Source organism: Elephas maximus, chromosome 4, assembly GCF_024166365.1.
Source record: "Elephas maximus indicus isolate mEleMax1 chromosome 4, mEleMax1 primary haplotype, whole genome shotgun sequence".
Classification (NCBI taxonomy): Eukaryota; Metazoa; Chordata; class Mammalia; order Proboscidea; family Elephantidae; genus Elephas; species Elephas maximus.
This window is the reverse complement of record NC_064822.1, coordinates 58,560,265-58,582,993: the sequence shown is the minus strand read 5'-3', so window position 1 is coordinate 58,582,993 and position 22,729 is coordinate 58,560,265. Positions and strand designations below refer to the sequence as shown.

Sequence of the window (22,729 nt, the reverse complement as noted above, 5' to 3'; positions counted from 1 at the left end):
CTACACCTTGCTCTCTCTTATCACACTCACCCCTACAAAGTGCCCATTTTCCTCAGCATCATTGGCCCATTGGCAGGCTGACTACCTCAGAATCACCTTGATTCTTCAGCCAGCATCCCCAGCTGACACACTGGGCCTCCCTCTAGGCCTGAGGGAGAACTCAAGAATCTGCATTATTTTCACAGCTCCTGGGGGAATCCTAATGACCATCCAGGTGTGGAAGTCATAGCCCCTGGGAACTGGCATCAGGGATATGCCCAGGGCACTCACTCCTCTTGCTGTATTTCCATCCTGCGGGAATGGGGACGAGCAGGGAATGATGATGATGAAAAGGGGAGAATGTCTCGAGCCTCTTGTCCCTTCTGTTCATCGTGAATCCCATCCTCCAGATGTTCTACAAGCAGGAGTTGCCACCAGGAAAAGAGGTCAGAGGCAGGAAGCACAGAGGAGTATTTGGAAGAGGCTGAGGCTATCAAGCAAGTAGCATGGAAGAATGGAAACACTTGGGAAATTTTTTTAAACTTGAGGAGAATTTATAATGGAGAAACAAAAGGGGGGTTGGGGATTCATTTCAGAAGCTAGAAAAGGGAAGGGTTGAGATGAATGAACAGTACCTGAGGACAGGAAAGGTAAGTGTTTCCAGAATCCAGTGTGCTGCCACAGAGTGGGAGTGGGCCACATCTGCGGAGACGCATTGGGAGTCTGTTTGCTCCTTCAAGATGTTTAAAATCCTTTTCTAAAATGGCCCCACAGATATTGTGAGGATAGTCATCTCAGGAAAACTCAATGGCCTCTAGTATGGAGGCCAGTATGGAGGCCATTCTCTTCTATTTCATTCCTGCCTCCCTCAGTAAGCTACCTGCAGCAAAAGGCTCTGAGCTCACACAGAAAGGATTTTCCCAGGGTCAGAGCTTGGGGTTCACAGGTACCTCCCCTCATGGAGGTCAGGTCCCAGGATAGGGCTCAAGAGCCTGCTTGGCCTCGAGCCTTAGTTGTTTTCCTCCCATGCCTAACAGTGCACAGGGCACGGGCTGCCCCGTAAGTTACCAAGGATACCCCCGGGTGCCCTCAGAGACACTGCGTGGCTGCCCACATGCAGGTGGGGGGGCGCAAATCCTGTGACTATGAAGTTTTGTGAGCTCAGGCCTCGAAGAAAATCATAAAAGAAATTGTGACTTGGCTGCTCACCTCACCCCAAGTGGGGACAGACTAAGACTGAGTTGGGAGGACAAGTTAATGAAAACAGAGAAAAACACAGCAGGAGGGCTGAGAGTTTTGAGTTCAAGAGTCAGATGCAGTGCCTTTGACCAAAGGCCCCTCACCGTGAGCTTGGCAAGCCCCAGCCCTCTGTACAGCTGCTGCACGTCAAGCCTGCTGGGCTGGGAAAAAGTAATGGGGTCAGGAGGAAGGCTGAAGGGACCACGGAACAAGCTGTTCTGTTTCCCACCACAGGCGACCCGCTCCCTACCCATTCCAGGAGTCTGAGTTTCTAGAGCAAAGCTCCAACGTGCCTTTGGCTGGGACAGAAAACTGACCAAGAATGAACCAAGTATAAAAAACACTTGGTGGAGTGTGGGGTAAAAAGAGAAGTCTTCTGGGGGACAGGGGAACAGAGAGGCCTCTGGAAAACATTTTCAACCTTGAGTCCAACCCCTAGGATTATTAATACCTACCATTTTTAGGAAGGCAGTGATGTGAAAAAGAAAAAGATCAAACTGATCTGGGTTCAATTCCTAACTCCTAGCTGTGTGATCTTAGGAAAGTCCCTTAACCTCTATGAACCTCACTTTCCACATCTAAAAAAGGTGTATAATAAATAAAGTCATGTATGTGAAAAAAACATTCATTTCCTGCTCTATCTTCTGGAATAATTCTGGAACAATAAAAAGCAGCCCTTAAAACTTTCATATAATTCATATCCTTTGGAAAAAGTATAGCATAGTGACTAAGACAGTCAGCTCCAAAAGATTTCTTGGAATGAAACCCAAGCTTCTCCACATGCAAGTTTTGTGGCTTTGGGCAAATTTCTGAGCTTTAGTTTCTTCATCTGTAAGATGAGGATAACACAGGACTCACAGGGTTAAACCACGTGAGGCACTCAGTAAAGCCCCTGGCAAATAAAAAGTACATTATCAATGTTAGCTATTGTTATTGTTTGTTGTTACTATTTGAAAAGATAACTTACTTTTCAATGGTAATGAGGTGACATAGGTTTCAATTCATAATACCAAAACAAAGGAGACCTGGTAGTGCAATGGTTAAGCACTTGGATGCTAACCAGAAGTTTGGCAGTTCGAACCCACCCATCTGGTCCACAGGAGAAAAGACCTGGCAATCTGCTTCTGTAAAAATTAACCCATTGCTGTCAAGTCAATTCCAACTCATAATGACCCTATAGGACAGAGTAGAACTGCCCCATAGGGTTTCCAAGGAGTGGCTGGTGGATTTGAACTGCTGACCTTTTGGTTACTGCCATAGCTCTTAACCATTGTGTCACCAGGGCTAGGAAACCCCATGGGACAGTTCTGCTCTATTGCATTGGGTGGCCATGAGTCGGAATCAACACAGCGCCACCTAACAACAGCAACAAATACCACATTTGAAGCAAGGGTTCAACTTCGTTCTAAACAAACCCTTCATTAGAATTGCTTAACTAAGATTCCACAAGGGCTCTGGACACCGCAGCCCCACCCCAACTCCCCTGCCCTTATCGATCTACCAAGGGCAATAGAACAGATAAAGAGCTAGCAGTGGCAGGGCAGGGAAAGGAACAAGTGCCCTGAATAAAGCTCAGGCTACACAGTGGCGTGCCGAGAGTCTCCAGCGGCCATTTCTCACTGCGAAACAGATGAACCTTGGGGAACCCCAGGGAAGGCAGCAACCTGCCCAACACACAGCAAGCCCGGCAGAGGAGGAGGAGCGACCAGATAAGGCAGCACCGTCTCTGCCCAGCTCCCCAGCTTCAAGTCTGCACACTTGGCAAAGAGATGTCTAGCAGGACTTTTGCACCTTTCTCAAGAGCCAGGCAAATGCCAGTTGGAATTATCACACTTCCTGGGGAGTGCCAACTAGATTCAATTAGGGCTCTGGCAGGGGCATCTACCCTGCAGGTGCTGCTCTGTTCACTGACAACAAAGGCCTTGCTTTAGCAGGGAACCAGGACCAGGCAGTTAATAAGGCTGCTCCGAAGCTGAGGACCAGGTCTGGCTCTTAAAGCATGTCCTTCCCTGTGGCCTCAAAGCACTTGGAAGATATATGCTCCCTGCAAAGCTTACAGCTGGTCAAGGCTCAAAGAATGGTATCCTGGAGTGTAAAAAAAACAGAAGTCTTATCTTGATTCCCTGACCCACATTCAGTAAATATTTGTTGAGTAATTGGATGAACTTAGGCATTCTCCCAACGAGTGTGCTTAGAGTTATGGCAAGAGTTGCAGCTTGGACACAGAATTACGGGCTCATTAATGCTCAGAGTTGAAGGAGGTTATCTGGTCCACCTTCTTTGTATTTACTGGGTAGCTATCATGTACCAAACGCTGTACCTAGAACAGGCCTGGCACATAATAGATACTCCAGAATTTTCTGCCGAAATGACTCAACTGTGAGCGAAACAAAGATGAGCAGATCTTGCCTTCAAGAGGAGATCATAAAGTGTGTGAAATTTAACGTCATTCAAACCTGGGTTCCAGGTATGAAGACGGAAAATTCTTTAAGTTTTCCAGGCCTTAATTTCCTTATCTGTAAAATGGGGATCTGCTTTGAGACTTAGCTGTAACAATGCATGTAAACCTTTTAACAATGCCAGGCATGTAGTAAGCACGCAATACTTGTTAGCTATAAAGAGCTTATTGGGACAAAAAAGGCACTGATCACAGAAGCCATAAATCTGTTCTGGGAATATGAGACCCCTCTTTCCTTTATCTCTTCCTGCCCATCTCCCTTCTGAACATGTCCCCTGCTTCTCAGTCCTACCTCCAAACAAAGGGGAGCTTTGTTGTTTAGCCACCATTTCATACCTCTGCTGCTCCAGAACCACAATGGCTCCCTCCTGCATGGGGGATCCAAGCAATCTCTTCACCCTGGCCCCTGCCACCTACTCTCCAGCACAGCCCTTTGGATCCAGATAAGTCAAAGAGCTTATGATTCACAAAATAAAAAGACACCCAGTTTGGCCTGCCATTTACTTGCTGTGTGACCCTGGGTCTCAGTTTGCACCTCAGTGCAATGAGGAGGTTGCACTAGACAATCTCTGAGCTCCTTCCAGCTTCAACAGCTGTGGCTCTACAGTTAGGCTCCAAACCCGACTGCAGCCCTTGTGTTCCCATGTGGAAAAGAGGCAGCAGCAATCTGTATTTTTATGATGTCTAAGAAATGGGAAGGGGAAGGGTAAATTTATATCTCACCAGAAGAGATTCCCAGGACCTGAGTCTAGCTGAGGCTACAAGGAAGTTTCTGGGTAGGTCTGGTCTGGTTGCTTCTGGGAGCCATGGCAGCCCCAGCAGAGCTTAGAATAGAAGGACTTGTAACTCAGCCAAGGGTAGCTGGGAGACTTCAGAACAACGCAACTTCTGGATCACCCCAAGTTCTGCACAAGGGGGAGCCATTGCCTCTGCGTGTGCTGAGTTTCAGGTCTTGGACTGAACTGTGGAACTGTGTGTCACTCTCATTTCTCATGCTCCCTCTCAGCAATTTCAGTGACTGTGCTACTGCCTTGTTATTTTCAAATATTTGAAAATCCACACAATTGTCGGTCCTCTGTGTGTTAGGACACTCCTGCCCTTAAGTCTCCTCAGGGTCCCTTTCACAGACACAGAAAGCTTCTTCCAACAACTCAGAGGAGGGTCCCTAAGCTGTACACATAGTCCCCATGGAGGGTGACCTCTATGCCAAGGAAGCAGAGGCAGGAACATAACTGGGTAACTAAATTTTAGAGGCTCTGGGTGGCGCTTACCCACCCTCCCCTCTGGCCCTCGACACTTCCTGGCTTTGCCAGCTTTCAAAACGGCTGCCAAAGAGGAGAAAATAAGAAACTTATCAGAGGCAATGGCTTCTTATTTCAGGCCTTGCTCTACAAACCCCTTCAGTCAGCAAGCAGCGCCGCCCTCTGCTGGCCCTGGCTGTAAAGAAGCCAGCTGTAGCAGAGGGAGTGTGGGGCTTGAAGGAAGGGCCAGGAAGGGAGGGAAAGAGAGGGGAGCCTCTTGACAACTGACAGGAAACTTAACACCAGCCCAGCTGATGCACGGGAGGGGTGGGAACTGGGGCCTAAGAATGGGTCACATGGACAGGGGGACAGAACCAGAGGATGGCAGGTTAAGGGGTAAGAAATGAAAAGGAAGTTCTGTAGGAAATGAGGTGGCTAAGAAAAAATGCAAAGAGGGAATGGATACCTGGTGGGGAAAGGAGTACAGCTGGTGAGTAAAGGCTGTTAGCAACGTATTTGTAGTATTACGCAAGAAATAATACCGGACCTCAGGCCCCCTGGGCTCCCTGGCAGCAAGGAGGGGACAGTCTCAGACACCTTATGACCAAAAGCAACTTCTCACAGATGTCTGGAGAAGGAAGGGTGTTCCCCCACCCCTGTGGCTGCCCTAGGGTTGGACCTGGAGCAGGACAGAGGACAGGTAGGCCTGTAGCTCAAGCATCTGCTGGAGCCAAGTGATACCCCGTCTGTGTCTTCTTACCTGGGGATCCCACAGCCGTGTGAGGTTTGGGTACAGGTAAAACTGAATTCCTTGGGCTGCCCCAGGCAGAGTCACCCCTCGAATTAACAGCACCACCAGCATGAGGTAAGGGAATGTGGCTGTGAAGTATACCACCTGATCAAGGGGCAGAGGAGAGACAAGGAACTTGTGAGTTAGGAAGGAGTGGCTCTAGATTTCAGGGAGCAGAGAAGGCAGGAGCTCCTACCCCACAGAAAAGGCCAAGGGAGCTCTCCCCCTGCCCCCAGCTGCTCAGTTCCATCTCCCCTATACCTTGTAACCACAACTTGCCCTTTCCCTTGCTCCCAGCTTACTGCACCCCACCTCCCACCCCTGACCCATATTCAGTGAATATTTGTTGGGTGATCGAACGACCTTAGGCAATTCTCCCAACAAGTATGCCTAGAGTTATGACAAGAGTTGTCAGGTATGCAAAGATCTACAACACATGATCCTTGTCCTCACAGAGCTTAGGAGCTTAGCACAATCAGGCAGCCAGATCAGGAAAGAAACCTTGTCAGAGGCCTCCAGGGCAAAAGTCCAGGAGAGCTCAGAATGACCTCTAACACCTCCTGCACTTTGGAGTAAAGAGCCCTTCCAAAACTCTCCAGTTGGTTGAGAATCATTTTGAGATTAATGGTCTTCAAGGTTCCCTTTCCAAAGAAAATACTTAGTTGTATGAAGTAGGGAGCCATGACTGTGTTCAATCTGCAATGCGCTCAGACATGTGGCAAATTCCAAAATTAAATTCTTCTGGAGGTGTCCTTCCTGACTTTCTCTCTTTCTTCCATTTCAGTTGCCCACATACCATAAGTACATCGATTGAATCCAAGAGATGCACAGAATCAAGGAAGGGAGCCACATATAATCTTTGCTGGGTCATCTCCCACCCCAACTAGGCCAAACATTGGGGAACTCCTAAGTGACAGAGTCTCCAGTCAGGGCAGGGAGTTCTGGCATGGGAGGTGGCAGGAACTCTCTAACACAGACCTTGCCTGTGGACTTGACTCCCTTCCAGATGCAGAAGTAGCAGATGACCCAGGCAAGCAGGAGGCAGAGGGCCAGCTCCCAGCGCAGGGCCCCCAGATGCTGGATGCCATCGGAGATCTTCAGGACCCGCCTCCTGGAGAGAGAAGGGTTGAGCCTGGCTCGACTTTTGCTGCCAGCCTCAGCTTTGTAGCCACATGTCTAAGGCAGTGGAGTCATGCCTCTAGCAGAGGAGCAAACCTCAGGCTCTTTTCAGCTCTTTTCATCCAGATCCATGAGGCTTTCCTTTGCCCAGATATGGGGGCAGATATAAAAAGCAGCAAATAAAAACTTTACCCAGGTAAGTTTGCTCCAGGAGATTGTGTATTAATTTAACCTTGGGAAGAAGGTAAAAAAAGAAACATATTTTCTCAACCAAGATCTTGGATGTTTTGATATCAGGAATCCTGCCCTGAGTGAGTATTGATATTTTGGGAGTAAGTGGCAACGCATATGTAGCTGAAAAGAGGAGGGTAGCTGGAGCGCGGATCCACAAGCATGGGCACATGGGTCAGAAAGGCACAGCCTGAGGAGAAAAGAAAAATTCTCACCTCTGAAACTGGTCCTTCATTGACCACAAATACAGGCATACCAGAAAAAAAAAATCCTCTTAGGTGACAGGACCACCAAAGAAGGAAATGGAAATTCTCCCATTGCTGTCCACTGACAGTCACCATCGTATGAACCCATCCCCGCGCCCTTCTTTCAAACACACGGCCCATACTGGGATGGGGAAATGGCCTCACTTACTCCCAGAACTCGATGACAGGGGAGGTGGCATTCTCAGAGGTCACATTCAGGGAGGCATTGGTCCTCTGGAACTCCATACAGTGTTCTACCCATGGGTCCCAGGCAAGGAAGAAAGAGAAAGATCATTAGCCAACATATGGCACAGCTTGAGTGAGTGGGATGAAAATATAGGAGAATGGGAAGTAAGATATCTGGAAGGAACAAAGCTGAAGTTGTCTGTACCAAAGATCCTCACATATATAATAACCTCAGCAATCCCACCTTACCCCAAACTTTTACATACAGGTTTATAAATGCTTTGGAGTCCCTAGGGGCTGCAAATGGTCAATGCGCTCAGCAGGTAACTGAAAGGTTGGAGGTTTGTTCTAGTCCACCCAGAGGCACCTCATAAGAAAGCCCTAGCGATTTACTTCCAAAAACTCAGCCATCGTTGGCAACCAATGTCACAAAACAATATATGTATTGATTGTTTAATGAGAACCTAATTTGCTCTGTAAGCCTTTGTCCAAAATACAATTAAAAAAAAAAGGTAAAACAGAAAAATCAGCCATTGAAAACCCTTTAGAGCACAGTTCTACTCTGACACACATGGGGTTGCCATGAGTCGGGGTTGACTTGATGACAACTGGTTTTATAAATGTTTAAGTACATATTCTTATTTAAGCTTGATCAGATGGCATTTGGAAAGAGGCTGTACATGTCATCTGCTTCAAAGAATACACACATTTCTAGGTAACAGTCCTGTATAAAGCCGCAATCCTTGAGGAATAGTAAGAGTGCTGTCTAGGGAAGTAATACAGCAGACGGCTAAGAGCACAGGTACAGTGTCCGAAAGCTCTGGTGTGAATCCTGACTCCTCAGTTACTAACTGTGTGGCCTCGGGTAAGTTACATCTCGGCTCTCTAAGCTTCACTTCCTTCATCTCTAAAATGTAGAGAATAATATCCCTCTGATAGGACTGAAAAAATTAAAAAAAAAAAAAAAAAAAACCAAATCTGTCGCCGTTGAGTCAATTCCGACTCATAGGAACCCTGTAGGACAGGGTAGAACTGCCCCATAGGGTTTCCAAGGAGCAGCTGGTGGATTTGAACTGCTGACCTTTTGTTCAGCAGCCAGACTCTGAACCACTGCACCACCAGGGCCATGTAGGACTAATAGGAGGATTAAATGAAAGAAAAAAAATGAATGTAAGAGAGTTATTGCTCAGGGGGCACTGAGTTTCTATTAATGGTGGCAGAGTAATTTGGAAAAAAATATAGTGATAATGGTTACACAAAATGATGAAGGCAATCAACATCGTTACATTATACGTGTAAAAACTGATCAATTGGGATGAATTCCTAGAAACACACTACTTACCTAAACTAACACAAACAGAGGTAGAACAACTAAATAGATTCATAACAAAAGAAGAAATTGAAAAGGTAATCAAAAAACTCCCAACAAAAAAATATCCTGGGCTGGACAGCTTCACTGCAGAGTTCTACCAAACTTTCAGAGAAGAGTTAACACCACTACTACCAAAGGTATTTCAGAGCACAGAAAAGGACAGAATACTCCCAAACTCATTCTATGAAGCCACCATATCCCTGATACCAAAATTAGGTAAAGACACCACAAAAAAAGGATATTGCAGACCTATACCCCTCATGAACTTAGATGCAAAAATCCTCAACAAAATTCTAGCCAATAGAATTCAACAACATATCAAAACAATAATTCACCATGACCAAGTGGGATTCATACCAGGTATGCAGGGATGGTTCAACATTAGAAAAACAATTAATGTAATCCATCATATAAATAAAACAAAAGACAAGAATCACATGATTTTATCAATTGATGCAGAAAAGGCATTTGACAAAGTTCAACACCCATCATGATAAAAACTCTCAGCAAAATAGGAATAGAAGGAAAATTCCTCAACATAATAAAGGATATTTATACAAAAGCCAACAGCCAACATCTTCCTAAATGGAGAGATTCTGAAAGCATTCCCCTTGTGAACGGGAATCAGACAAGGAAGCCCCTTATCACCACTCTTATTCAACATTGTGCTGGAGATCCTAGCCAGAGCAATTAGGCTGGATAAAGAAATAAAGGGCATCCAGATTGGCAAGGAAGAAGTAAAAGTATCTCTATTTGCAGATGACATGATCTTATACACAGAAAACCCTAAGAAATCCTGAAGAAAACTACTGAAACTAATAGAAGAGTTCAGCAGAGTATCAGGATACAAGGTAAACATACAAAAATCAGTTGGATTCCTCTACACCAACAAAAAGAACATCTAAGAGGAAATCACCAAATCAATACCATTTACAGTAGCCCCCAAGAAGATAAAATACTTAGGAATAAATATTACCAGAGATGTAAAAGACCTGTACATAGAAAACTACAAAACACTACTGCAAGAAACTAAAAGAGAACTACGTAAGTGGAAAAACATACCTTGCTCAAGGATAGGAATACTTAACATCGTAAAACTGTCTATTCTACCAAAAGTGATCTATAGATGCAATGCAATTCCCATCCAAATTCCAATGGCATTTTTTAATGAGATGGAGAAACAAATCACCAACTTCATATGGAAGGGAAAGAGGCCCTGGATATGTAGAGCATTACTGAAAAAGAACAAAGTGAGAGGCCTCACACTACCTGATTTTAGAACGTATTATACCACCACGGTAGTCAAAACAGCCTGGCACTGGTACAAGAACAGATACATAGACCAATGGAACAGAGCTGAGAACCCAGATGTAAATCCATCCACTTATGAGCAGCTGATATTTGACAAAGGCCTAAAGTCAGTTAAATGGGGAAAAGACAATCTCTTTAACAAATGGTGCTGGCATAACTGGATATCCATCTGCAAAAAAATGAAACAAGATCCATACCTCACACCATGCACAAAAACGAACTCAAAATGGATCAAAGACCTAAATATAAAACTAAAACGATAAAGATTATGGAAGAAAAAATAGGGACAATGCTAGGAGGCCTAATACATGGCATAAACAGTATACAAAACATTATTGACAATGCAGAAGAGAAACTAGATAACCGGGAGCTCCTAAAAATGAAACACCTATGCTCATCCATAGACTTCACCAAAAGAATAAAAAGATTACCTACAGACTGGAAAAAAGCATTTAGCTATGACATTTCTGATCAGCATCTGATCTCTAAACTCTACATGATACTGCAAAAGCTCAACTACAAAAAGACGAATAACCCAGTTAAAAAGTGGGCAAAGGATATGAATAGGCACTTCACTAAAGAAGACATTTAGGTAGCTAACAGATACATGAGGAAATGCTTATGATCATTAGCCATTAGAGAAATGCAAATCAAAACCACAATGAGATTCCATCTCACTCCAACAAGGCTGGCATTAATCCAAAAAACACAAAATAATAAATGTTAGAGAGGTTGTGGAGAGACTGGAATACTTATACACTGCTGGTGGGAATGTAAAATGGTACAACCACTTTGGAAATCAATTTGGCGCTTCCTTAAAAAACTAGAAATAGAATTACCATTTTAGGAATTCCACTTCTTGGAATAAGAAATAAGAGCCTTTACACGAACAGATACATGCACACCCATGTTCACTGCAGCTCTGTTTACAATAGCAAAAAAATGGAAGTGACCAAGGTGCCTGTCAGTGGATGAATGGATCAATAAACTATGGTATATTCATGTGATGGAATATTATGCATCAATAAAGAACAGTGACGAATCTCTGAAATGTTTCATAACATGGAGGAATCTGGAAGGCATTATGCTGAGTTGTTTAGTCAGTTGCAAAAGGAAAAATATTGTACAAGACCACTATCATAAGAACTCGAGAAATAATTTAAACAGGGAAGAAAATATTCTTTGATGGTTACAAAAGGGGGGAGGGAGGGAGGAAGGGAGAGGAGTTTTCACTAATTAAATAGTAGGTAAGAACTACTTTAGGTGAAGCGAAAGACAACACACAATACAGGAGAGGTCAGCACAATTGGACTAAACCAAAAGCAAAGAAGTTTCCTGAATAAACTAAACACTTCAAAGGCCAGCGTAGCAGGGGCATAATAAAATCTATTAAGAAAACATCATGCATCCCACTTTGGAGACTGGTATCTGCGGTCTTAAACGCTAGCAAACGGCCATCTAAGATGCATCAATTGGTCTCAACCCACCTGGACCAAAGGAGAATGAAAAACACCAAGGACACAAGGTAATTACAAGCCCAAGAGACAGAAAGGGCCACATGAACCAGAGACATCAGCCTGAGACCAGAAGAACTAGATGGTGCCCGGCTACAACTGATGACTGCCCTGACAGGGAACACAACAGAGATCTCCTGAGGGAGCAGGAGAGCAGTGGGATGCAGACCCCAAATTCTCATAAAAAGACCAGGCTTAATGGTCTGACTGAGACTAGAGGGACCCCGGTGGTCATGGTCCCCAGACTTTCTGTTAGCCCAATACAGGAACCATTCTCAAAGCCAATTCTTCAGACAGGGATTGGACTGGACAATGGGATAGAAAATGATACTGGTGAAGAATGAGCTTCTTGGACAAAGTAGACACTTGAGACGATGTTGGCATCTCCTATCTGGAGGGGAGCTGGGAGGGCAGAGGGGGTCAGAAACTGGCAGAATGGACTCAAAAAGAGAGAGTGGAGGGAAGAAGTGTGCTGTCTCATTAGGGGGAGAGCAATTAGGAGTATATAGCAAGGTATATATAAATTTTTATATAAGAGACTGACTTGATTTGTAAACTTACACTTAAAGAACAATAAAAATTAAAAAAAAAAAACAACCATTCAATTGGCAGATGTTTTGTTACATATATTTTTACCAAAATAAAAAAGAACAAAACAAGACAAAAAAAAAAGAAAGAAAGAAATTAAAGACAAAAAGTGTTGCTGGGGTCAAAAACAATGAAATGTTTTCCATGTTTTATTGCGTTAGTAACCTGGATTTAAAAGTGTGAAATAAAAACCTATCCCCAAGTCCAAAAAACAAACAAACAGGAGTGAGTGGGATGGGAGACATGTTGGAGGGTTTCGAGCTGGGCGTGACTTAAATTTTAACAAAATCACCTGGGCTGTTGTGTCAAAATAGACTAGGGAGGCAAGGGTATAAATGGTGGCTCATAATTATTTCTATATCATTTTGGAGTTTCACAAAGGGTGTTCACATTCTTTTTTACATTTTATTTGTACAATAATCCTGGAAAGTATTAAAATAGTGTTTTCCCCATTGTACACATGAAGAAAATGAAGCTTCTTAGAAATGTCCTGTTACAGCTCATAAATGAAAGTGAGGGCTAGAATCCAGGTCAGCAAATCGTGTAGATTTTACCTTCAAAATTCCTAGAATACTAGCTTTCTCCTCCATCGTGGGAGAAAGAGCTGGATAAAGATTAGAAAATACCTAGAAAATCCTATGCGGCAATTCTACCCTGTCACATGGGGTCTCTCTGAGTCAGAATTGACTCCGTGGCACATAGCAACAACAACCCCCCTGGTGCAGGTCATCTTCATCTCATGGCTCCTAGCTAGCCTCCAGTTTCTACCCTTGCCTCCCTAGTCTATTTTGACACAATAGCCCAGGTGATTTCGTCAAAATTTAAGTCACGCCCAGCTCGAAACCCTCCAATATGTTTCCCATCCCACTCATAGAAAAAGCCAAAGCCCCTATAATCTCTTCTAACACTCTGTGTAATCTATCCCCCATGGCCTCTAGCTTCATCTCCTGCTTCTCACCGACTCACCTTGCTCCTCGCTGGCAGGCCCACTTGCAGTCCCTTAACCACTTTAAACACAATTCCACCTCTACCTAAAACGCCTGCCCATGAACCTAAAATAAAGGCCCCACCTTTATTTTACATGAAATGCAAAAGAAATGTGAACACTCTTTGTCCCACCAAGAGTCTTTGCACTTGATATTCCTTCTACCTAGAGTGTTCTTCCCCCTGACATCTTAATTCCTCATTCCCTCACCTCCTTCAGATCATTGCTCAAAGGTCATCTTATTAAGACCCTATTTAAAATTACAATCCCCAATCTTTAAGATTCCCAATACCCACCCCACCCCCTGTTTTATTTTCTTCATAGCATTTATCACCTTCTAACATAACCCATTTTACTTATATATTTGGTTTATAGTCTGTAAGCTCCATGAGGGCAAGGATCTTTGTTTCTATATGTTATCATATCCTTAGGAGTCCCTGGGTGGTACAAATGGTTAAGTGCTCAACTACTAGCTAAAAGTCTGGCGGTTCAAACCCACTCAGAGGAAACTTGGAGGACAGGTCTGGAGATCTGCTTCTGAAACGTCACAGCCTTGAAAATCCTATAAGACTGAAACCTGTTGCTGTCAAGTCGATTCCAACTCGTAGCGACCCTATGGAGCTGTTCTATTTCACACACATGGGGTCACCATGAGTCAGAATTGACCTGACAGCAACTAACAACAACAACCATATCCTCAGTGCCTAGAACAGAGGCTGGCATGTAGTAGAAGCTCAGTAAATATCTGTTGAGTGACTGAATACTAGTCAAGCGTTGCTTCAGCACACCCAGAAAAGCATTCTCTCACCATGGCAGGCCTAAGAATGTCCTGAAGAAAAAGCCCTAGGCCTTAAGCAAAAGTTTTTAGAAGAGAAACCCCACTGAGATCTAGATAAAATTTTCACCATCTGATATGTTGGTTGTCAAGGGTGATTTCATATATATAATAAAGAAAATAATAAAATAAAACAGATTTTGAAGCTTGATTCACTCAAAAAATATTGCTTATGATGTAGCCAATACAGTGCTAGACACAAAGGCTATAGAGATAAAGATACCTTTCCTGCCTCAGGAACTTACTGACTAGTGGGCAAACCAGACCAATGAACAGACAAAATGTAAAGTCAGTGCCACAACAGGGCGAGGGGTCAGTGCAGATACTACCAGAGACAGTTGAGAAGAACCTAGTGCAAGCTTAAGGTATCAGGGGAGCTTCCCAAGATTTAACTTTTCACTTGAAAAATGGTGGCAAGACGGAAGTGGTGGCAGAGATTGGCAAGGGAATGCCTGGAAAGGGAGCAGAAGGTAAGATGGGAGAGTGATAAAAGACAAGTGTGAGGAATAAGCTGGAACCAGGCCACAAAGGGGCTGGAATAGCACGCCATAGACTGAGTAACTGTTTTTTGCTGGCAAGTAAAGAATTGAGACTCCACTTCAGAACCGAATAACTTACCTGAGCAAGAAAAAATTAATCATGGCTACATTCAAGTTTAGAAGCCCTGGTGGCACAGTGGTTAAGCACTCAGCTGCTAACAAAGGTCGGCAATTTGAACCTACCAGGCACTCCACTGGAGAAAGACATGGCAACCTCCTTCCGTAAAGATCACAGCCTTGGAATCCCTATAAGGCGGTTCTACTCTGTCCTACAGGGTCACTATGAGTCAGAATCAACTCAATAGCAATGAGTTTACACCCAAGTTCAAAAGGATAGGGCCTCATTAACAGGGAGACACTTGGATAATGGGAGTAAGATGTAGCGCTGAGAATCCAAACAAACACATCCAATATGCTTTCCCTCTGCACTGTCCTGTAGGGTAGCCACTAGCCACATATGGCTATTTAAATTTAAATTAATTGAAATTAAATAAAATAAAAAATTCTGTTCCTCAGATGAACTAGCCACATTGCAGGTGCTCGATAGCTATGTCGTGGCTAGTGGCTACCATATGGTATAGGGCAGAAAACATTTCCATCACCACAGAAAGTTCTTTTGGACAGCGCTACCCTACATATTTTTATTTTATTGTTATTTTCAATACATTAGGCTCGGTGGTTCTATTGCCATAAGTGGCTCTTAAGAGACTCATATGAGTCTTACAAACTGTTGTGGATTGAATTGTGTTCTCCCAAAATATATGTTGGAATCCTAACCCCTATACCGGTGGCTACGATCCCATTTGGGAATAGGATTTTCTTTGCTGTGTTAATGGGACCATATCAGTGTAGAGTGCATCCTAAGCCTAATCACTTCTGAGTTATAAGAAGAGCAGATTAGACACACAAGCAAGCACAAATGGGAGAAGACAGACGCTACATGAGGATCGCCAAGGAACCGAGAAACACTGGGGCTACAGAAGCTGAAAGAGAGAAAGATCTTTTCCCAGAGCCGACAGAGAGCCTTCCCGTACAGCCAGTGCCCTGAATTTGGACTTCTAGCTCCCTGAGCTGTGAGAAAACAAACTTCTGTTCTTTAAAGCCACCCACTTATGATATTTCAGTTAAAGCAACACTAAGAAACTAAGACACAAGCAAAGGAAAAAATTAATTGCTATTATGAATTATACTGCTGACACACAAAGCTGCTTATTCCCTGGTTAAGTACAGATGGATCGTGATTTAAAAAGACCTAAAATAGTAAGAAGACATGAGAAACAAATAAGCAAACAACATACACATATAGCAAACAAAACAAATTGTAAATTGAAATAAGCAAATGGCTAACCTACATAAAAAGAAGTTAGTTCTATTGGCATAATACAAGAGTTGAACATGGTTTTTAAAGAGACTGACACTTTATCCATGATGCTGGTAAATTCTGGCTCTTAACCTTGACATAAGTTTATGACAATCATCTCTCCATGATTTATTCCACAGGTTTCTAGAGTGTACTGAGGTAAGCCTGGGTGTTGGGTTGCCTGGGATACAAGCACAATCTGACTTCTGGTTAATGTGGCGAGCAGGAGGAGGAAATGGACTCTCTGGAGATGGACTTACCTGTATTCCACTCGTGGTGGCAGCTTCCCCAGGGAAGGTCAACGGTGAAACTGCTAAAGAGGTAGAAGAGGGCCCAGGCCAGGACAATGATGTAGTAGACGTTGAGGAGGATGACAATCACCTGGGAGGCATAGCCGATGCCTGTGGGAGAAAACTGCAGAATTGGACTAGGAATAGTGGGCAGATTTCTCACACACTGTCTGTCCTTGTTTAGGAGAGGGTTTGAGCTCTCTGTCAGTGTCCTCAAACAGGAAGTGCTGGGTCCAGGCTCCTGGCTCTCTCCTCTCCCACCCCAGCACCCAGAAGTGTGCTGCCCGAGCCCCAGCAACCCTTCCCAGGGACTCTTCTCCCTCTGTCTTCTGCTGCACTTTCATTTTCACTAGGTTCTGAAAGTTCACTGATCCAAAATTTTTTAGGAATTTGTACGGCTAACTCGGAATCGACTCGACGGCACTGGGGCTGGGTTTTAACTCCAAGATGTGTCCTGGAATTAGTCTGATATATTTCTGAAATGTATAAAAACAAGTTAAGATCAGGAACAGAGAATTCACAAAAAGAAAATACGAATAGTGAAGAAACATCCTTAAAAAATATTCATCCTCCTAGCAATTATAGGCGTGAAAAATGAGATGATAACGAGGTACCATTCTGATCTACAGCCCCAGCAAATGTTGACAAATGATATAACTCGGTGGTTTCCAAACTTGCCTGCATATTAGAACTACCTGGGGATACTTAAAAATTTTCAATATCTAGGCCAGACTCCAGGTCAATTAAACCATAATCTCTGGCATCAGTATGTTTTGAAAATCTCCAGGTGATTTCAATGTGCAAACAATTTTGGGAAACACCGATAGAACCCAGAGTGGTTAAAGATAGAGAGAAAAGACATCTACTCATGTCTAGTGACGTGGTAAGTCAGTATAACATTTCCATAGGACAATTTAATAAACCAAATCGAGAGACATCAACTTGATTACCCATTTGATCTTGTTATCCTAACCCTGGGAATTTATCTCGAACAGATAATTCCAAAAAAAAGGAGGGGAAAAGCTATCTGAACAAATATACATTACAGCAGAATTGAGAATTTGTGATTTACAAACAGTAATTGGATATAAGCAAAAAAGTCTGATAGCAAAGCACTGCTAAGTAGATTAATATATATACACTTGATAGAATTTTATGCAATCATTAGATGATTATTGGTGTTGTTGTTAGTTGCCATTGAGTTAATTCCAACTCTTGATGACCCCAGGTGTGCAGAGTAAAACTGCTCCATAGGGATTTCAAGGCTGTGACCTTTCGAAAGCAGGTCGCCAGGCCCGCCTTCTGAAGCACATCTGGGTGGGTCTGAACTGCCAAACTTTTGGCTAGTAGTTGAGTGCTTAACTGTTCCACCCGGGGATCCCTGATCATTTTGTAGAAAATGGAAAAATAACACTAACTGAGAAACAGAGAACAGAAACTGTGCATATTCTATATTAATAGATATATAAACTCTATACATAGAGAAAGAAATGTTGAAATAAAACAACAAAAACTGGAAACAACCCAAATGTCCTTCAGTGGGTGAATGGTTAAACAAACTGTGGTACATTCATACCATGGAATACTACTCAACAATGAAAATGGATTGATCTCAAGGGCATTTTAGTGAAAAAAGCCAATCTAAAAAGGTTACATACTGTATGAGTCGATTCCATTTATATAACATTCTCAAAATTACAAAATTATAGAGAAGAGATTAGTGGTTGCCTGGGGTTAGGGAGGGCAGAAGGGGAAGAGGGTGAGTATGACTATAATGGGGCAACATGAGGGAGGTCTTCATGGTTATGGGACAGTTCTATATCTTGCCTGTGGTGGTGGTGGTCACACAAATCTATACACACGATAAAATTACAAAAAGGGAGACGCACACGAAAATGAGTGTATGGAAAACTGATGAAATCTGGAGAAGGTCTGTAGATTGTACCAAAGCCAGCTTCCAAGTTTTGATATTGTCTTACAGTTATGTAAGATGTTATCATTGGGGAAAACTGGGCGAAGGGTGCACAGGACCCCTCTGTACTATTTTTGAAACTTCCTATGAATTATTATTTCAAAACAAAAACTTAAAGAAAGCCCTATATATAAAGAGAGAAATATTGAAATAAAACACCCTAAATTTTAAATAGTTATTGTGTTAAAATGGTAGCACTATCAATGGAATATTTTTCGTTTAAAATTCTCTTTTAACACTAAATAGATAATAGATAAGCGGTAACTTTGGTGAAGGGTAAGACAGTACACAATACTGGGGAAGGCAGTACAACTTGTACAAGGCAAGGTCATGGAAGCTCCATAGACACATCCAAACTCCCTAAGGGACTAAATTGCTGGGCTGAGGGCTAAAGGCTATGGGAACCATGGTCTCAGGGAACATCTAGCTCAATTGGCATAACATAGTTTATAAAGAAAATGTTCTACATTCTACTTGGGTGAGTAGCGTCTGGGATCTTAAAAGCCTGTGAGTGGCCATCTAAGATATTCCACTGGTTTCACCCCTTTGGGAGCAAAGGAGAATGAAGAAAACTAAAGATACAAGGGAAAGATTAGTCCAAAGGACTAATGGACCACATCTACCCCAACCTCCAGCAGACTGAATCCAGTACAACTAGATGGTGCCCAGCTACCACCACCGACTGCTCTGACAGAGCTCACAATAGAGGGTCCCAGAGAGAGCTGCAGAAAAATGAAGAACAAAATTCTAAATCACAAAAAAAAAGACCAGACTTACTGGCCTAACCGAGACTGAAGAAATCCTGAGAGTATGGCCCCAGACACCCTTTTAGCTCGGCAATGAAATCACTCCCCAGGTTCACCCTTCAGCCAAAGATTAGACAGGCCCATAAAACAAATTGAGACTAAAGGGGCACAACAGGCCAGGAGCAAGAAATGAAAGGCAGGAGGGGACAAGAAAGCTGGTAATAGGGAACACAAGGTTGAGAACAGAGAGTGTTGACATGTCATGGGTTGTTAACCAAAGTCATAAAACAATATGTGTACTAATTTTTTTAGGAGAAACTAGTTTGTTCTGTAAACCTTCATCTAAAGTACAATAATAAATAAATACTCTTTTAAAGTGTTTCATAACTGATTAAATATATTTTTTAAAAATAAATATGCTATATATATATATATAAAAACCCATTGCTGTTGAGTTGATTTTGACTCATAGTGACCCTACAGGACAGAGTAGAACTGCCCCATAAGGATCCCAAGGAGCAGCTGGTGGATTTGAACTGCTGAACTTTTTAGTTAGCAGCCGAATGCTTAACCACTGTGCCACCAGGGCTCCATATATATATATATATGTATATAAACCCCATAAGTATATATATGCATATATAATACATATAGCTAAAATATCTTTGCACACTACTTATTTAACCTAAAGCCTTTGCCCATGTCTCTACCTCCACCCATCTACCCATCTCTTCATGACCAGTTTATTAGCTAAGTATGTGACCCATAAGAGAAGGGTTCAACATAAAGACACAGGATCTTGCCTCAATCTCAGCACTGCTACTAATAAGCCAGCCATTCCAAATAAGGTTTATAGCCGCCAGTGTTCATACCCTGGAATGAGGTACAGAGTTACTCACCCTCAAAGATGGGGCAGATCTTCCTCCAGGCTGTGACACCTCCCTGGCTAGTGTACTGACCCAGTGCTGTCTCCAAGAGGAAGACAGGAATGCCGCAGGTAAAGAGGAAGATGAGGTAGGGGATGAAGAATGCACCTGTAGATGGGAAACAGGTTGTCCATTACCTGGTACTATCCTCCTCATAGTCCACTTTCACCTCCTCCCATTACCACCCTATGCTGTCTGTCAGGATCTTGGAGGGGGACATCTGTCTGGATGTCTGGAGCTGTAGCAAGGATCGAGAGTTACCAAGTTATCTAAGATCTAGTCAGTTCCGTGTCTTTTCCACTGTAAAATTTCAGTCTATACCTACCAAGGTTTGCTTACCTTCAAACATCAATTACTGCCTGTCTTAGTTTCTTAGTGCTGCTGAAACAGAAATACCACAAGTGGGTAGCTTTAATGATCAGAAATTTATTTTCTCATACTTTAGAAGGTCAGAAATGTGAATTCAGCACTGGCTGTAGGGGAAATCTCTCTCTCTGTCCACTCTAGGGGAAAAAATCCTTGTCTCAGCTTCTTTAGCGCCAGCATTCCTCGTTTCCTTGGTGATCTCCACATGATATCTATCTTTCTCCTGTTTGTGCTTCCTTGACTCTGAGTCAGAATCAACTGGATGGCAATGGGTTTTGTCTCTGTGTCTATGCTGTTCTTTGTATCACTCAGAAGTGATTACATTGAGGGCACGCTCAACACTGTTAATGCCCTCATTGACATAACAGAGAAAGCCCTATTCCCAAATAGGATTAATCCACAGGTATAGGGATTAGGATTCCAACACATATTCTGGGGGGACACCATTCAATCCACAACACTGCCTAAATAACACATAACTTGTGCCAGTAGCAAAGAGCTCCTTGAATAATGGATATCAAAGGGCATTAACAGTCCACAGTCTGTAATTCTTTTCAAGGAAGTGATTGCTCTAATGTCAGTTAGGAAATTCTAGCAGGCTGAAATCAAACTTCCCATTATAAATCTTTTCTGCTTTTGTTTTCACAATCATTGGCTGAGACAAGTCTACCAAAGCCAGAAGTGCTGGTATCTTCTCCACCATGTACCTCCATCTACTGGCTAAGAGGACAGGGGAGTTCCTAGGATAGAGCACCAGAGAGGGGAGAGTTGCACCAAGATGGGATTCTCAATATCTGAAGAGGATCCCTCTCAAGCATTCACCTGAGTACTGGTTAGTGTATACGTGTGAGGAAACTACCTAGGGCAAGGAAAAGAACCATCCCAAAAGAGAAAGAGTAATGGTGTACAGTGCTCACACAGGGCTAGGAAGAGTGACTGTTCCTACCACCAAGACTGATTAACCTCAAAATTCACAGGGCCAAGGCATTGGGTAGAATACCCAGAGTGTTGCCTCGGTTGTGGAGGATAATTAGCTTCAGGCTGAGCCCTACTTCAGTCTTGCTTAACAACTCTTAAAAGAGAGACCCAAAACAATCAAGTAACTTCACTAGTCCCAGAACAAAGCTCAAGAATATTTATAGAAATACAAAAATATCAGCAACCAATAAGGCAAAAATCACAATGTCTGGCATCCAATCAAAAATTACCAGGCAAGCAGAGATGCAGGAAAACATGACCCATAATGAGTAGATAAACCAATCAATTGAAACTGACATAGATTTTAGAGTTGACATACTAAAAAACATTGCCATTCAGTTGATTCCGACTCATAGCAACCCTATGTGTTAAAAATCATTATTATAACTGTATTCCGCATATTCAAAAAGTTAGGTAGAGACATGGAAGATACTTTAAAAAGGCCCAAATCAAACTTCTATGGTAAAAAAATTACAATGTGTGAGATAAAAAATACATTGGATGGGATTAATGGCAGATCAGACATAGCAAAAGAAAAGATTAATGAGCTTGATCCATAGCTGCAGAAACTATCTAAAATAAAACACAGAGAGAAAGGATAATTTTTAAAAAAGAAGTGACCATCAGCAGTAAACTGTGAAACAACATCAACCAGCCTAATACATGTGTAATTGGAACACTTGAAGGAGAGAAAAATGTGGCAGAAGGGGTCAGAAAAAAAGTATTCTAAAAAATAATGGCTAAAAACTATCCAAATTTGATGAAAACTATAAACCCACAAGCCCCAAGATAACAAATAAAGAAGACTAAACCAAGGCATATCATAATAAAATTTATATCATAAAAAAGCTAGTGATAAAGAATTTTTAAGAGAAAATCTTAAAAGCAAGACATTATGTACAGTAGAACAAAAATAATGATGAAATCAAATTTTTCATTGGAAACTATTAAAGTGAGAAGACAGTGACAATGAAACTTGTTCATTAAAGTATTGAAGGGAAAAAATGGTCCACTAAGAATTCTATACCTAATTTGTTAGACTTCTAATAAAAATATTGTTCAAAAATCAACGTAAAATAAATACTTTTTAAGACATGCAAAACCTGAAAGAAATCATCACCAGCAGGTCCTCACTACAAAAAATGTTAAAAGAAGCTCTTCAAGCAGAAGGAAATGATAGCAGATAGCAATCTACATAAAGGAATAAAGAGCACTAGAAATGATAACTACATAGGTAAATATACAAGATTATTTATTATTCAAATCTCTTTAAGGGATAACTGACTGGTTAAACAAAAATAATAACAATGTAATGTGAGGTTTATAACATATGAAACAGTAAAATGTATAAAGCACAAAAGTAAGGAGAAAAGAAATTAAAGTATACTAAAAAAAAAATTTTTTTTTTCCTATTGTGAGACTCACGGAAACCCTGGTGGCGTAGTGGTTAAGTGTTATG

The 22,729-nt window shown here is 42.4% G+C and overlaps 1 protein-coding gene across 3 annotated transcripts in view; it reads right to left on the bottom strand.

Moving 5' to 3' along the window:
• SLC6A13 (solute carrier family 6 member 13) overlaps positions 1 to 22,729 on the bottom strand; it is a 67,208-nt gene that overhangs the window by 12,207 nt on the left and 32,272 nt on the right. For all 3 annotated transcript variants that reach the window (XM_049882162.1, XM_049882163.1, XM_049882164.1), the window contains 5 exons: positions 19,900 to 20,034; positions 16,253 to 16,393; positions 7,472 to 7,556; positions 6,686 to 6,818; positions 5,678 to 5,812 (listed from right to left, as the gene is read on the bottom strand). In XM_049882162.1, the coding sequence (XP_049738119.1) occupies positions 5,678 to 5,812; positions 6,686 to 6,818; positions 7,472 to 7,556; positions 16,253 to 16,393; positions 19,900 to 20,034 (629 nt within the window). The remainder of the gene's footprint in view (positions 1 to 5,677; positions 5,813 to 6,685; positions 6,819 to 7,471; positions 7,557 to 16,252; positions 16,394 to 19,899; positions 20,035 to 22,729) is intronic.